At 46.1% G+C, this 15299-nt stretch overlaps 1 protein-coding gene across 2 annotated transcripts in view; it reads right to left on the reverse strand.

Annotated features, from left to right (window-relative positions):
- Kremen1 (kringle containing transmembrane protein 1) overlaps window positions 1-15299 on the reverse strand; it is a 69134-nt gene that overhangs the window by 14539 nt on the left and 39296 nt on the right. For both annotated transcript variants that reach the window (XM_029484045.1, XM_021178235.2), the window contains exons 4-5: window positions 8806-8930; window positions 3515-3668 (exon numbers count right to left, since the gene is read on the reverse strand). In XM_029484045.1, the coding sequence (XP_029339905.1) occupies window positions 3515-3668; window positions 8806-8930 (279 nt within the window). The remainder of the gene's footprint in view (window positions 1-3514; window positions 3669-8805; window positions 8931-15299) is intronic.

The following is a 15299-nucleotide window of genomic DNA, read 5'->3' on the forward strand; positions in this document are numbered from 1 at the left end:
CTCAGGAACTGGTTTACCAGAGGAGGGTGGAGGCTGGAGATGCAGGCTGGAGAAACCTCAGAGTGATGTTGATTCTGCATAGTTCTAGTGGAAATATGGAAGCCGGAACCTTAGCACAAACAAGAACAGTATTTGGGAAGCTTCCGGTCAGAACAAGGGCTCTAGTGAACTGAACACGGCCTTAGTGCATTCTGGGAAAACATCTGTCTATGTCCTGCTGTGTTCTGAAAATCTGAGTGGGGCTAAATTAAAAAGTAATGAGAAACGATTGGCAGAAGAAATTTTAAGACAGAATAACACTGTGCTTGTGATACGGTTACAACTGGTGTCTTAGGTCAAGCATGGGACTTCAGAGAAAATCAAAGAACAGAAAACGAAAAGTGAACAATTGGCCAGAACTGAGTTTAAAGTCACAGCAAAGTAAACTGGAAGAAGACATCACAGAGAAGGACCACTTTGGACTGGGACAAAAACGTTCTTTGATGGTACTTCAGGAAGGAAGTGGCAAACTGTAACCCACAGAAGGCTCCAGGATGTCAGGCTAAACATTCATTTAAGAGACTTTACATGGAGGAGGAGCAGCCAAGGCACCCTGCTGGACAAGGGCTGCCTCGAGAAGTGTTTCTGAGCTTATGTGTACAGGCTCTCAGAGGCAGCGGGAGCAATGGTCCAAGCAGGCTGGAGACAGACACCACAGGCGGTCAAGCAGAGCTCATCGTTGTAATAGGGTACAGATGGCTCTGCTGGCTGACCAAATGCAAGAACTACAGAGTCATTGGTGTGACTGACATTCATGTGTGCTGTGTAAGGGGTCAGAGGACACCTCAGGTATTGTTCTTCAGGACTTGTCAACCTTGTTTCTTGAGACAGGGGCTTGCCTGTCAGTAGGCTAGACTGGCTAGTCAGTGAATCACCCATCTCTGTCTCCCTAGTGCTGTGATGACAAGCAGTTGTCCCTCTCCCCACTAAGCCACCTCCTCAGTCCTACACCAACTTTTGAAAGGAAGACTCAGGAGGCCATCAGCAAGCAGAGTCCGGGTTCCCTGAGGGAAGCCCATGTGTGAAGCCACGAGAGTGAAGTTTAAGTGTCAGTGGAGACCCTGGGACATGCCAGGAACATGGCTGTCTGTTGAGAAAAGCTGCAGGCAAAGAATGAGGTCAGACCAAGAGAAATGATGTGTGTGTTACAAGCAGCAAGGTCATTTGGGCAGGGCTGCCCAAGCCTGTCAGTCAGCGCCATGAATGGTTTCTGAATGGCTTCAACAGGCACCTGCCTGGCTTTGAACTGGCTTTGTCCAGTCTTTCCTTACTGCTCTCCTGATCCTGCTTTGGAGATGAGAATGTTGACTTCTGCCACGGAACAAAGGGAGTGTGTAACTCCCTTTGGTGTTACAGGGGTTGCAGTTCAAAGTTTGCCTGCACTTCAGAAGAGACTTTAAGAGCACTGGCTGTTCTTCTAGAGGACTTGAGTTCAATTCCTAACCCTTGCATAACTTCTCATGACTATCTGTAACTCAAGCCCCAGGGGACCTGGCCTCTGTGGACACCAGCAGGTATGCATGTGGTGCACAGACAAGCATGCAGCCAAAGCACCCACACACAAAATATAAATCAAACAATAAAGTCATGGATTTAAAACAAAACTATAGCCGGGCAGTGGTGGTGCATACCTTTAATCCCAGTACTTGGGAGGCAGAGGCAGGTGATTTCTGAGTTCGAGGCCAGCCTGGTCTATAGAGTGAGTTCCAGGATAGCCAGGGCTACACAGAGAGACCCTGCCTTGAAAAACCAAAAACCAAAAACCAACCAACCAAACAAACAAACAAAAAAACTATGGGTACTTCTGTATTAGTTGTATTAGTTAGGGTTTCCTTTGCTGTGACCAAACACCAAGACCAAAAATCAAATCGGGGAGAAAAGGGTTTATTTGGTTTACAGTTCCACATTGCTGTTCATTTTTGAAGGAAGTTTGGACAGGAACTTAAACAGAGCAGGAACCTGCAGGCAGGAGCTGATGCAGAGGCCATGGATGGGTGCTGCTTACTGGCTTGCTTCCCCTGGCTTGCTCAGCCTGCTCTCTTACAGAACCCAGGACTACCAGTCCAGGGATGGCACCACCCACAGTGGGCTGGGCTGTTTTAGTCACAGTTCCTGGAGTCTTGGGAGGGAGCACAGCCTGCTGATACCTTGGTTTGGGGCTTCTGTTCCTGGTGAGAGGGTAAGTTCCTACTCATGTAAGCATTGTGATTTGTGATACTGCGTTATGGCAGCTCTAGGAAACAAATCTTGTGACGGTATTGCTCAAATGGAGCTCCCCACCTAGCCGACATGTCAGGAGTGCATGTCTGGTGCCTCGGCATCAGAGATCCTCAGATGGGCTAACATCCTCTGTAAGCTCGAGTCTCTATCCTGCCTGCTGCCTGAGACTTCCCTTTGTAGAATGTTAAAAGCATAACTCTCATGAGGTCTCACCACTACTGTGTGTTATGGCAAGGGACAAGAGAGCACAGCTAGGGAGAGGTAAGGCTCAGAATTCACACCAGTCACCACCCCTGCCTCTCGCCGGCACCTCACACACGTGGTGGCTTACGGCAAACTCAATGACTTGAAGTGTTTGCAACGTTACTGTCTCAGATGCACCTTGGTGAGGCACAAAGCCCCAGTGCCTACAAACTCACAAATGGGGCTGTATCAGAACGAGAACACAAGAGAGCAGACACTACACTGACACCAGTGCGTGCTCTAAGCTGAAAGCCTTATCTCTCTACTTGTCAAAGTAGCCCTGAGACAGCCTGTGGGAACACAGAGGGAACAGTGTTAAAGTCACAAGGCTGTCCACTCAAAGGGAGGGATGCATACCCTGGTGTCTGCCCAGAGGATGGGGATGGGTGTGGTCATCAGCCATGCCCTATGCGCTGTGTGGCCGAGGCCATGGCAGATCCTTACTTTTTATCATGAGCTTGTCAATCCATAGAGCCTGTCTTTGTAGAAGGTATTACCTGTAGTCTATCTATGGAACCCATCTTTATGGATGATATCACACGTACTTTACAAAGAGTTTCAGGGTAGCCACATCTAACTCTTTATTGTGCATGTGGAATTGAACTAATTACCACCAGGAAATTTTTCATCAAATTGGGCTATGCTTAAATAAGCCTAAAATAAACTAGTTGGGGTTGGACTCCTAAAGTTTGAACCAGCAGCAGCTACTAAGTCATGTAGAACTGCCTCTTGTCCCCCTGGATCACTGCTCTGCTGGCACGGTCTAGTGTGTCCAGCAGAGACACCTGCAGTAGCCGAGACACTCAGCCCTACACGCAAGTACAGACTACTAAACACTGTTGTCCCTTCTAGAGGGCAGGTCCGAGTCGGCCTGTTCTGTACTTCAGTCCCAGGAGCTGAGAGCCATGGTTGGCATCACATGGCACATCCTTGTGAATCCTGATGAATGGATAATTAAATGGGTGGGTGGATTGCTGTCCCTGGCCGTGCCTTTGGCACCAAACATACTCACTGTCAAAGAGGATAATCCTGCCGTCCCCACCGCAGGGCTGCGTGTGGTCCCCGAAGCAGACACTATTGCACTCGGTGCTGGCTGCCTCCCCGTGCTTCCAGTAGTCAGGATTGTTCCCACAGAAGCAGGCATAGCCTGACTCCATCCCAGCAAACTGCCACAACAGAAAATGAGCGTGAGGACTTCTAAGCCTTCTGGACAGATGTGTTCCGCACTGAGATGGCTATGAACTTGGGGCGTCACGTTACCACATGATGTTGGGAAGGTTATGGGGGTGTCAGGCCCAAAGGAGGCCAGCAGCCTCTTTAACCATCAGACCCGGAGCAATTCCCCATCCGCCCTTTCACTGTGACATCTCCTTAGCTTCACTCAGGTGCTCCCTGCCTCTGAGGACTCATTTCTGCTGTCCCCATTTCTGTAGTATTTATGTCTTTAACATGAAACATTGGTTAAAAACAGCTAGACATTTTTATTGACTATTTACTATGTACCAGGTAACGTTTTAATTAATTTTTAATTAATTAACTACTTTGTATATAAATAGGTGTTTTGCTGGCATGCATGTATATTCCTGGTGCCCTTAGAGGCCAGAAGAGGATTTCTGATTTTCTGAAAATGGAGTTACAAATTACTGTGAGTCACCATGTGGGTGCTGGGTATCAAACCTGGGTCCTCTGGAAGAGCAGTGAGTGTTCCTAACCACTGAGCTATCTCTCCAGTCCCCTTATTTATTTTTTAAAGTCAACCTTTATTTTTATGTGTATGGTTAGTCTGCCTGCATGTATGTCCGCATTGCATGTATACAGTACCTGTAGAGCCCAGAAGAAGACATTGGATACCCTGAGATTGGATTATAGATAGTTCTGAACTGTTATGTGGATGCTGGGAGTCAACCTAGCCTCTCTGGAGCTTTAGTTACCTCTCCAGTCCCCAAGACATTTTTTTTTTTAAATGTGTGTATGTGTCGATGTCCATCTGTCGTGCGTGTGCATGTGTGTATTTGTGCACGCGTGCGTATGTATCTGTCTGTCTGTATCTGTCTGTCTGTGGACACATGAGTACTGGTGCCCACAGAGGCCAGAAGACAGTGTCAAGATGCCCTAACACCTGAGTTACTGAGCTGCTGAGCATACGTGCAGGGTACCAGACGCTGGTCCTCCCCAGGAGCAGTGCGTGCCCTGAGCTGCTGAGCCATCTCTCAGGCCCCAAGACATGCTTTAATGTTAAATGTCACAGTGAACCCATTGAACGTCACTTACATTTTCATTTCACTTTTAATGCTAATACACTGACTGAGCACACAGTTTGCAGGAGCCAGTCCCAGACACAGAACAAGCTGCACCTCACCGGAGCCTTTACGCTCTTGCTTTGTAGCCCTTCCCACAGTGCCTAGCAACTGCTACCCAAGTTGTTCTACTAGTACCATTTTGTCATTCTGAGAATATAAAGCAGCTTAAAAGACAAAACCACCCTCAGCATGCCTGTAAGTCCACACACACTGGAGCACATGCTAACAGCTCACTCCTTTAGCTTACTGCATACAGCCCCCGTATGGGTAGACACCATTCGTTCATCTATTTCCAGGTTTTCACTCTGAAGACTACAGCTTCCAAAACCATCTGGTCCAGAGTCTTGAAAGTTTTCATTTGTCCGAAGTAAAAATTAGGAGCAAGATTTTGGGCTTAACTTCTTTAAAAGAACCCTGAGCCTTTCCCAGGAGGGCTGAGCCATGCCTCATCCCCCACGATGTGTGACAGCAAGAGCCTCCACAGCCCCGAGCCCTCGTCAGCACCACTGTCAGCTCCTGTCAGTACATCTGAGTTCAGCCACACTGATGCTGGTGGACCTCACGGTGGTTTTACTCTGCTTTAGTGACTGACGGCATCATCTATAATTTCACTTGCTCATTTGCATTGGTGGTGTGTCGTCTTTGGTGATGAATTGTTTCTTTTACCTATTCTGAAACTGCATCGCCTGACATTTTACAGTTGTGAGCTTTAGTTTTCTGCACATTTTGGGTCAAATTGACCCTGGTTGTAGGCAGCAACACCCCTTGGGCTGAGGCCTAGATTTAACAATAGAAGAGAGTGGGTGGAACACCAGCCCTCCTGGTTGTCTCCTGACTGTCCTGCACGGTGACAGCTGCCTCACGCTCCTAATGCCACACCTCAAAGCGTGAGCTAAAACAAACCTCTCTCCTTAAGCTTATTTTGCCACAGCTCTGAAAAAAGGAAGCAAGCATCGTCCAGACATTGTTCTGCATGGGATTAGCCCACTGCCTCATTAACATTCGCTGAAGACGGCTCTTTCCTATTCTAATGATCTGGGCAATTTTGCTAAAAATCAACTGACTGCCAATTTATTGGTTCATTTTTAAGTTGTGAAGTCTATTGCTCCGAATGTCTATTTTTATGACACCCTTATAGTAACTTTTTTCTGTAGTTTAGTTTAAAGTCAATCTTTGCCTAACCCATGATGTAAAACAAGACTCACTTTTCTTCACAGAGAGTTAGACTCTCTCCTCCTCAGGAGTACTTGATGGCAACCATTCACTGATGAACCGCCATGAGACTTTCATAAAATCAACCATGTACATCTGTTGTGTACATGTGTAGGTCTGTTTTTAGATGATTCTACTGATACACAGCAGATTTCAGAAAACCTTTTCCATAAAGGCCAGAAATAAATATTCTGAATTCTGTGGGCTACATAGTCTTTTTCTCTCAAGCTTCCTAGCCATATAATGAAACCAGCTACAGACAACATGTGAATGAACAGGCATGCCTCTTTTAAATAAAACTTTATTTACCTGAACAAAAAAATAATAGACAGGTGGTTGGATTTGTCTGTGGGCAATTTCTGACTGGCTCATGATTTGCTCTCTTGGTGACAGTGGCTTTATGGAACAGGTCAGGTGAGGAAGTTCCACATAATGTTCTTTACCAAGATCACTTTGATCTGTCTTTACATACACACACCAGGTTGGCCACTTTTCTTATGCGTGTTGGGCACTGAGCCTGCCTGGGTCTTGCCTGTCCTGGGCATATGTTTTACTGAGTGTTGTCTCCAGTGCCGTAGCTGGTCTTTTCCATTTAATTGATAGACTAACGGGAAGAACTCCACCTTAGCAATATTTGTGTTGTTGTGGTTGCAAGCAGGTAGATCTGTCTTGTCACTCATTAGGTCCTCATAGCTTCATTACAAACTCTCATGTCTCATTAATTAACTGCACCTCCTCCCTCACTCTTGCTCCCAGTGCTGTTGGGATCTAAGGCTTTACAAGTGCTGGGCAAGTGCCCTCGATAGGTAACACTCTGGGTCCAATCTATAGTCTTTGAAAATGGTAAGATTTTCTTTCCTATTCTTTCTTTTTGGACAAAGGGGTTTATTGAAATACATTGCATGGGAGCATTTGCTGAGCTCCCGAGAGGTCACTCAGACATACCAATGAGATGTGTGATATTATAATCATTTGTTTAGAAGCATACATTATTTACTGCTAGTATATAGATACACAGCTTTTTGTATATGACCTTATAGCGACAACCTTGTTCAATTTATTCACTGATTCTAGCCCTTTTTCCATAGGTTCCTTAGAATATTCTATAAAATAAAAAAAATTCTTACTTTCTAATATATTTACCCTATTTCTTTCTTCAAAAAGCATTTCTTTAGCAAGTCCCTCTAGGCCAATGAGGTGACAGTGGGCATTCCTGGCTGCTTATGACACTAGTTAGGAGGCATGGGCTACTGCACAACTGAAGAGGGGATTAGCTACAGGTATCCTTGACTAGATACTTGTAATTACAGCCTGGCTCTGCAGTGCATGCTTATAATCCCAACCCGTGGGCAGGGAAGGCAGGAGAACCAAGAGTTCAAGGTCAGCCTGGACTATATGAGAGCCTGTCTACACACACAGACACACACACAGACACACACAGAGATACACATGTTTGTTTGTTGTATTTCGAAACACGGTCTCATAGTCTCATTATGTAGCTGTGATTGGCCTATAACTCATTATATAGACCAGGCTGGCCTGGCCTGAAACTCACAGAGATCCACCTGCCTCTGCCTCCCAAGTGTTGGAATTAAAGGTGTGCAATAACATGCCCAGTCACCGTGAGTGATTCTTAAGGCTAGGTACACTTTTATGGAAACAGTGAGTGAAGATCTGAGATATTTGCAGACCTTGATGTTCATTTTGTGAATCACACTATGAGGGCTGTCATATGGTAACCACCCTACCATTCCTTCTGTACTTACAGGTCTGCATTTCCTAATCACGAATGTTTATCTTCTCACTCAGCCACCACTGGGAGTGAAGTATGGTGCTCTCATTTAGTCAATAAGATGCGTCTGTTACTATCACTATCTGAAGCTTAAAGCATGTCAGATTTAGGTCATGGAACCCCTTTCAAGGCAGCTTCATCCGTTTGATGAATCTGTACTGATGTTTCTGTCCTACACAAGATGTTATGAACACATCTTGTGCTTTGAACACAGCATGGGTAATTTCCCAACAGAGCTGCTTTCTGGTGGAGACCTGAGTGCTGGCTAGACTCCCCGTTATCAGTGTGTGGCATGGATAGTGATGAGGTGCATGTGTGTGCACATACAGCCATTGCACAGTCATATAACATTACTATCTACCTGCTTCCTCCACCATTCTCTGGACTTCCTCTCAGGTTCCCCAGCTTCCACATTTGCACGTCCCTTCTCCAGCAGCCAGAGCTGCCGGCTCTGAAACAATCAGTACATACTCACGCTCTGCACAAGCAACAAACCACAGGGCCATGGGGTCCACTGCCTCGCTTATCTGCCTTCCTCACATGAGGAGGGTACCCTTCTGTCTTGGGCTTAATTAATGGCTTTTAGACTGAATTGGTTAAGGTAAGAGAGAAAAACAAAGGAGAGAGGGCGGGATCTTCTGTCTAATTTAATACAAAACAGCACTACTCACCCTTAGTGATTGGGAAATACAGTTTAGATAAGGAAAGAAAGGAAGGAAGGAAGAAGAAGAAGAAAAGAACTTTTGGAAAAGAGGTAAGGCATGGTAGTTTGCCATGGAAGGGACCCACTGCCTTGGCTTGACTCTAAGGAGTCATTAGCATTCCTGATCATAACAGACAAGGGCTGAGAGGAGGCTACCGGGGACCCCCTCTCCCCATCTTTACATGAATGCTGTCTGTGCTCCAACTCCCCAGCCTACTCTTCCCACGTGACCTGACACGTGGGCTGCTGGAATTTATCGTTATCTTTTCTAGAGTTGTACCCTGTGGAGCTGGTACCTTGAATCTCTGACTCCGACAGAAGCTGATACAGGTTTGTATGGTGAGCTTGTTAGAGGTTTTACTGGTGCCCGTGAGAGGAGGTGGGTTTCCATGATCCTTGTAGCAGCCAAGGTTTCCAGGCACTAGAGACAAACAAAACAGAAGAATTTCACAACATCTGGCTGGGAAACACTAAGAAGGAAATGCAGTCTGTGCCAGGTGTGCTCTGCCCACAGTGTTTACACCCTGAGTTACAACACAGGCAAATGACAACAAGCTCTAAGCGGACCCTCTGGTAGTGTTCTCTACACCATCTGCAAGAAAATGTGGCACACAGGTCCCCAGTTTGCTTTCTCCGTGTCGGTAGAATTTAGTACTGAAGAGAAGCAGGAACAATGTCTTAGACTAGAGAAGGTGGCTTTGCTTTTGTCCCATAGCACCCATCTTCCAGTAATTCACTTAATGACACACCCAGAGGGAAAGGACAGAGGAACCCTGGTAGGAAACCTGGAGGGATTCCTTTGGCCACGTACATGCAAATGTACAAGAAGACTGATACTGTAGGCATCAAGGGAATGAACACCGTTACCACAGCACAATCGGAAGTGTCTTTAACATCACTCAGCATACCACATGCATCCCTGTAAACAAGCAGGTGAAGGCACGCTTCGCCAAGAGAAGTAATGTGCACACAGAACATGTTAGGCACCGAGAGCCAAGGCAGTTTCCTAAAACGTGATGGAAAAACCTGTCAGAGAAAAGGATGCCAAGGAAAAAGCCCGTGTGTTCCCCAGAGCACTGGCCAGCTCAGCCAGAGAAGCATGCTTCACTCAAACTAATGGGAAGGAGCCTGGACTTCTGGAGCTGTTCCTTATGAGTTCATAGCTTAATGTGCAAAAGAGAGAGAGAGACAGAGACAGAGACAGAGACACAGAGAGAGAGACAGAGACAGAGACAGAGACAGAGAGAAAGGCAGACTGGAGAACCAGGCTGGCAGTGTCTCAGGGTTAAAGTTAAGCAGGCTGGCGGTGTCTCAGGGTTAAAGTTGCTTGCTTGGTGACCTTGGTTTGATCTGTGGAACTCACATGGTGGAGAGAACCAACTCCTAAAAGCTGTTTTTTGGTCTTCACATGTATGATGTGGCATCTGCTACCCCCTCCTATCCCCAAAGGAGTAGTGAAGCGATCAGATTTAAATGGTCTCAGGAGACTGGGGGAGCTCGAGTGGAAAGCACAGGCGCACAGGCGCACAGGCGCACAGGCGCACAGGCGCACAGGCGCACAGGCGCACAGGCGCACAGTCCCGGGATTTGAGGTTAAAGCAGGAGTGGTAAATTTGAGGCCAATCTGGGCCTCACAATACATTTGGATGTTTCAAAAGTAAACAAATAAATAAGGAAACAAACTAACAAAGGGGCTGGAGAGAAGGTTCCATGGACAAGAGCACTGGCCCCTCTCCCATTGGACACAGGTTGGACTCCTGGCATCTATAACTGTGGCTCAAGACATTTCTGTAACTCCAATTCCAGGAGCTCCAAATGCCTTATTCTGGCCTCTGCAGACATCAGACATCACGTGGTATACATACATACATACATACATACATACATACATACATGCAGGCACAGACACAGACACATAAAATAAAAATATCTTTTTAAAAAATGAACAAAACCACTCCAAACACACCAAGGGAACCCAAGTCAACTTAGTACAGAGTATATAGACGTTTTCTATGGAATCAGCCTAAATACCCGCTAACAAATGAATGATTAAAAAACGTGACACAAAGACAACTGAGTTTTACTCAATCATAAAGAAAAAAATTGGAGCCGGGCGGTGGTGGTGCACGCCTTTAATCCCAGCACTTGGGAGGCAGAGGCAGGCAGATTTCTGAGTTCGAGGCCAGTCTGGTCTACAAAGTGAGTTCCAGGACAGCCAGGGCTACACAGAGAAACCCTGTTTCGAAAAACCAAAAAGAAAAAAAAGAAAAAAAGAAAAAAGAAAAAAATTGGGGCTGAAGCAATGGCTCAGAGGTTAGAAGCACTGACTACTCTTCCATAGGTCCTGAGTTCAATTCCAGCAACCACGTGGTGGCTCACAACCATCTTCAATGGAGTCTGATGCTCTATTCTGGTGTCTCTGAAGAGAGTGGCACTGTACTCATATACATTAAACAAACAAACAAACAAACAAATAAATCTTTTTAAAAAGTTGTTTAAAAAAAGTCTAGCTGGGCATGGTGGTGCATATCTTTAATTCTATCATTCAGTAGACAGAGGCAGGTGGATCTCGGTGAATTCAAGGCCAGTCTCATGTACATAGTGAGTTGTTCCAGGATAGCCAGGGCTACCTAGTAAGGATCTCACACAAAAAATAAACAAACAAAAGAAGAAAATTATTCAGCTGCACATATAAAGGCACACTGGTTGTGATAGTATGCATAGCCCTGTGCAAACTCAAGCTAGTCCAAACCCAGCATGGAAGGCCAAGGTGGGCATGAGGTCCTAGCCCCCTAGCTGAGGAGTCGTTGGAACTGAGCCACTGGAGCAAGGAGGGTCAGCTTTCCTTAGGAGGGCTGCCCTGACAGATTAGACACTCTGGTGGAAGGCCACACATCCAGGAATCTATGGGTAGCACAAACTGGGTTGATGGGAAGGAAAACAAGAGACAGAGCCCACAGCTGGGTGGGAGGAAGGGAGGTGGGCACGGAAGGAGTTGGGGAAGGAGTAGACGCAGTTTAAAAACTTAAATTTCACAGAACAAATAAGAAGGAGGGACAAAATTATATCATTTGCAAGAAAATGGAAGAACCTGGGATCACCAACTAAGGAAAATAAGCCAAACTCAGAGAGATAACATAACATTTTCCTCAAATGTGGAACCATGATGTTTCAAGACAGGGTCTCTCTGTGTAGCCCTGGCTGTCCTGGAACTTGCTCTGTAGACCAGACTGGCTTCGAACTCACAGAGATCTGCCTGCCTCTGCCTCCCGAGTGCTAGGATTAAAGGCAAGAGCAACAACTACCCTGCCACATTTTCTTTTTCAGACAAGGTCTCTCACTGGTCCAGAACTCATCAAGCAGGCTAGGCTGGCTGGTGACACCCTGGGCTCTGCCATCTCTGCCCTGCCAGAATTAGATACTTGAACCACTATGGATAGCTTTTAAAAAAGGATTTGCTTTTAACTGTAGGTATGTATGAGTGAGTTTATGCCTGCAGAGACCAGAGGGTTTTCAGTCCCTTAGAAGAATGGAAGTTACAAGTGATGGTGAGCCCCAGACACTGGTCTGGGAGTCGAATCTGGGTCTTCTGCAAGCGCAGGACGTGATCCTCACTGCTGCTGTCCCTCCAGCTCCAATGCCTGCTGGGTTTATTTTTTTGTTTGTTTTGTTTTGTTTTTTTTGTTTTTGTTTTTGTTTTTTTTAAATTACTTTTGGTCTGGGAGATCAAACTTGGGTTCTATGACTGATCACTCTCCACAGCCATTTATGTCCATATGAATGAAGTAAAAGGGACAATGTGGGACACAGACACAGGAGAGTAATGACGAGTGACCATGCTGAAGTGCGTGGTGCGCTAGAGTCAAGTATATGGAAGAACTGGAGTTGCCACGTCGCTATGAAGCCTGTAACTCTGTACAACAATGAATGGGCTTCCCCAGGGCCCTCTGGTGAACACCGTGCTCTCCACATCACAGCTGGAACAAAGGACCACACCCCCATTGTCTCCCAGTGGTATTTGTCACCTTTCATTTTTCTGAAGGCTGGAAGAACCAAGCAGGTTTCAAGGGCCAAAAGGAAGGTGTCGTTGGAGCCGAGCCATACCTGAAGAGTTCTAAGAAGCAGCCACATTGTTCAGCTATGGCCACACTGCCACCGGTCCCTCATCACATCTTCCCTCCCTGGATTCTGCTGTCCTGTCACAGGCCTCTGACTCATACCTTCTTGTAAATGCACTGGACTCACATGTATAATCCAGGATAATCTCTCCTTCCCAAATCTTTACCCACACTTGCAAACTTGTGTCATTTAAGGTCCCAGTCTCATTATAAAGTTGATCTTTGGGGGTCATTAGTTAGCCTCCCTCAAGGAGTATATCAGTGTTTCCTAGCCACACGGTAAGCTGTTTGTCCTAGGGAAGGAGCTGTATCTCAGGCAAGACGGACAAATGTAAATATGGGTATAACCATGGTAACTGGCTTTCACATAGCTCAGGTCTCCTAAGGCCTGACTGTTTGTATACGCTCCAATGTAATTAGAAATATACTTGGTCTCTACCCACTTCCTGCCACCAAGTCTCCCAACCCTCAGGACTGGGTGACTCCTTTCTAGTGAAGCACCTCGTGCTGGGCCTCTGGTTAGCCTCATGGTGGGGGCTGGACACCAGAAAGACCAAGTGACAATTAGTAACTTGGAGCTATGAATCCCACTCCCCATCCTCCAGGGGAGAGAAAAGAGCTAGGGACGGAGTCAATACTTGATCGTGACTACCTGGTGAAGCCTCTTAAAAACCCTAGAGATGGAGCTCTGAGAGTTTCTGGAGTGATTTACATATCCTGGCTGAGAAATGGCACTCTCCACAGGGACAGATGCTCTGGGGCTCAGATCCTCTTGGTCCTCCAACATATGAACATCTTCAACATATTCAACCTATCACATGCTTTCTGACATACCAACAAATGTGTCCCTCAAGTTCTGAGAGTTATTTCAGCAGATTACCAAGCCAGGGGTGGAAGTCTACTTTGCAGATATGCCTCGAGACTCACAACTTGTGACTGGCATCTGAATCAGGGTGTGTTCCTGTACTACCGAGCCTTTAGCGCCCTGCTCTGACGCTGGGTTTCCAGCCATGAATGGTAATCCATCCTGTTAATGTGTAGAGAGTTGCAGGATTGGCTGCTCTGGTGTCACAATAGAGTCTGTGAGTGTACAGGGACTGCCTTGCTTCCTTTCCTGTGTCGAGGCCTGAATAAACAGTATGAATGAACTCAGAGTGCAGCCTCCAGGCAGTCATTAGATGAAACCAGGAACACTGGGCCCCCACAACGGGGTAAGGAGAAGAGAGGAGAGTCCATTCTTTCTCTGCCCTGAGTACTCATCAGAAACACGGCCATCAAAGAGCCAGGAAGAGGGGCCACAGCAGACCCTGAATGCAATGAACTTCCCGCTTAGTGTGTCTATTAAGCTGCCTGGGTCTGAGGGATTCTGTTTTAAAAAAAGAAATGGCATACTACAGGGCACTTTAACACTTTAATCCCAGCATTCAGGAGGCAGAATCAGGTGGATCTCTAAGTTCAAGGCCACCCTGGTCTTTATAGTAAACTCCAGGCTACCTAGCTTTCCCGATCCCCATGTGCAGCTGGCAAAGAATAAAGGAAACATTGCCTCAAACAGATGGGTGTCCCTAAAGGGTGTTCATACCCTTTGTGTTCACATCTCTTTTTGATACAAGGTCTCAATGTGTAGCCCAGGCAGGCATCAGGCTTTGGAGGATTACAATTATACAAATAAACCGTGTCAAAAGCCAATGGCTAAGCACTGAGGGTGGGCTGGGCTGCAGCCAACAGCACACATAAAACTACATTTTACTAAAAGCCCTTTGCTCCGGACAGTGGCACTTTCCCTTCCTGTCTTTAGACAAGACATTCCAGGCCTGGCAACAGCTTGCCTACAGCTTTATAAGAGACTTAAATGCACAAGAGTAAGTCAGACTAGATTTTCTCACTCACAGGATGTACAACGATTACCATACCACTCTAAGCCACTAAATTTGAAGTAACCTGCTTCAAAGCAGTAAGTCACCAACACATGATACACTCCAAACCTGCTCAGGGTTAATTCTCAATAAGTCATGGACACGCTAGTCTCTTAGAAATTTAGTGTTCAGTCCGTGTTTTGTTTTTGTTTATATGCACACTGGTGTGAGGGTGTCAGATTCCCTGGAACTGGCATTACAGACAGTTGTGAGCTGCCATGTGGGTGCTGGGAATTAAACCTGGGTCCTGTGGAAGAGCAGCAGTGCTCTTAACTGCTGGGTCATCGCTCCAGCCCCCTCAATCCATGTTTAAAACTCAGGATTATTAGTTGAAGTCCTTTTCCAAACATACTACCGTTTCTTCTGGAACCAATTCTAAAACCCTAACCCAAGAGACCAGAGAGTCTGGGATAGTGTTTTCCTTTCTGTTTTAAGATTGGAAAGAGCATGTCCCAGGTTATCGAGCTGTATTTGCACATCAGCCTTCCGAGCATATAAAAACATATACATGTATGTGTATGTACACATAGGAAACTTTCCTCCTTAACCAATCTGGCCAGTTTATTTTATGTCTGCAGGAAGTCCCTCTGCTAATCTAATCTTCACACTTAAGTCATAAAGTTGTCTTGCTTCTGTTCCCATCACAGAGGGCTTAGAGGTAACAAATGTGGCTTTCCATACAAACTTTAAAATGAATCTTTCAAAAACAACCCAAAGTGCTGCAGTAGCAAGCGTAAACAAGCCTTGGGGCAGCTG

The sequence above is a fragment of the Mus caroli genome, chromosome 11, assembly GCF_900094665.2.
Source record: "Mus caroli chromosome 11, CAROLI_EIJ_v1.1, whole genome shotgun sequence".
In the NCBI taxonomy this organism is placed as follows: domain Eukaryota; kingdom Metazoa; phylum Chordata; class Mammalia; order Rodentia; family Muridae; genus Mus; species Mus caroli.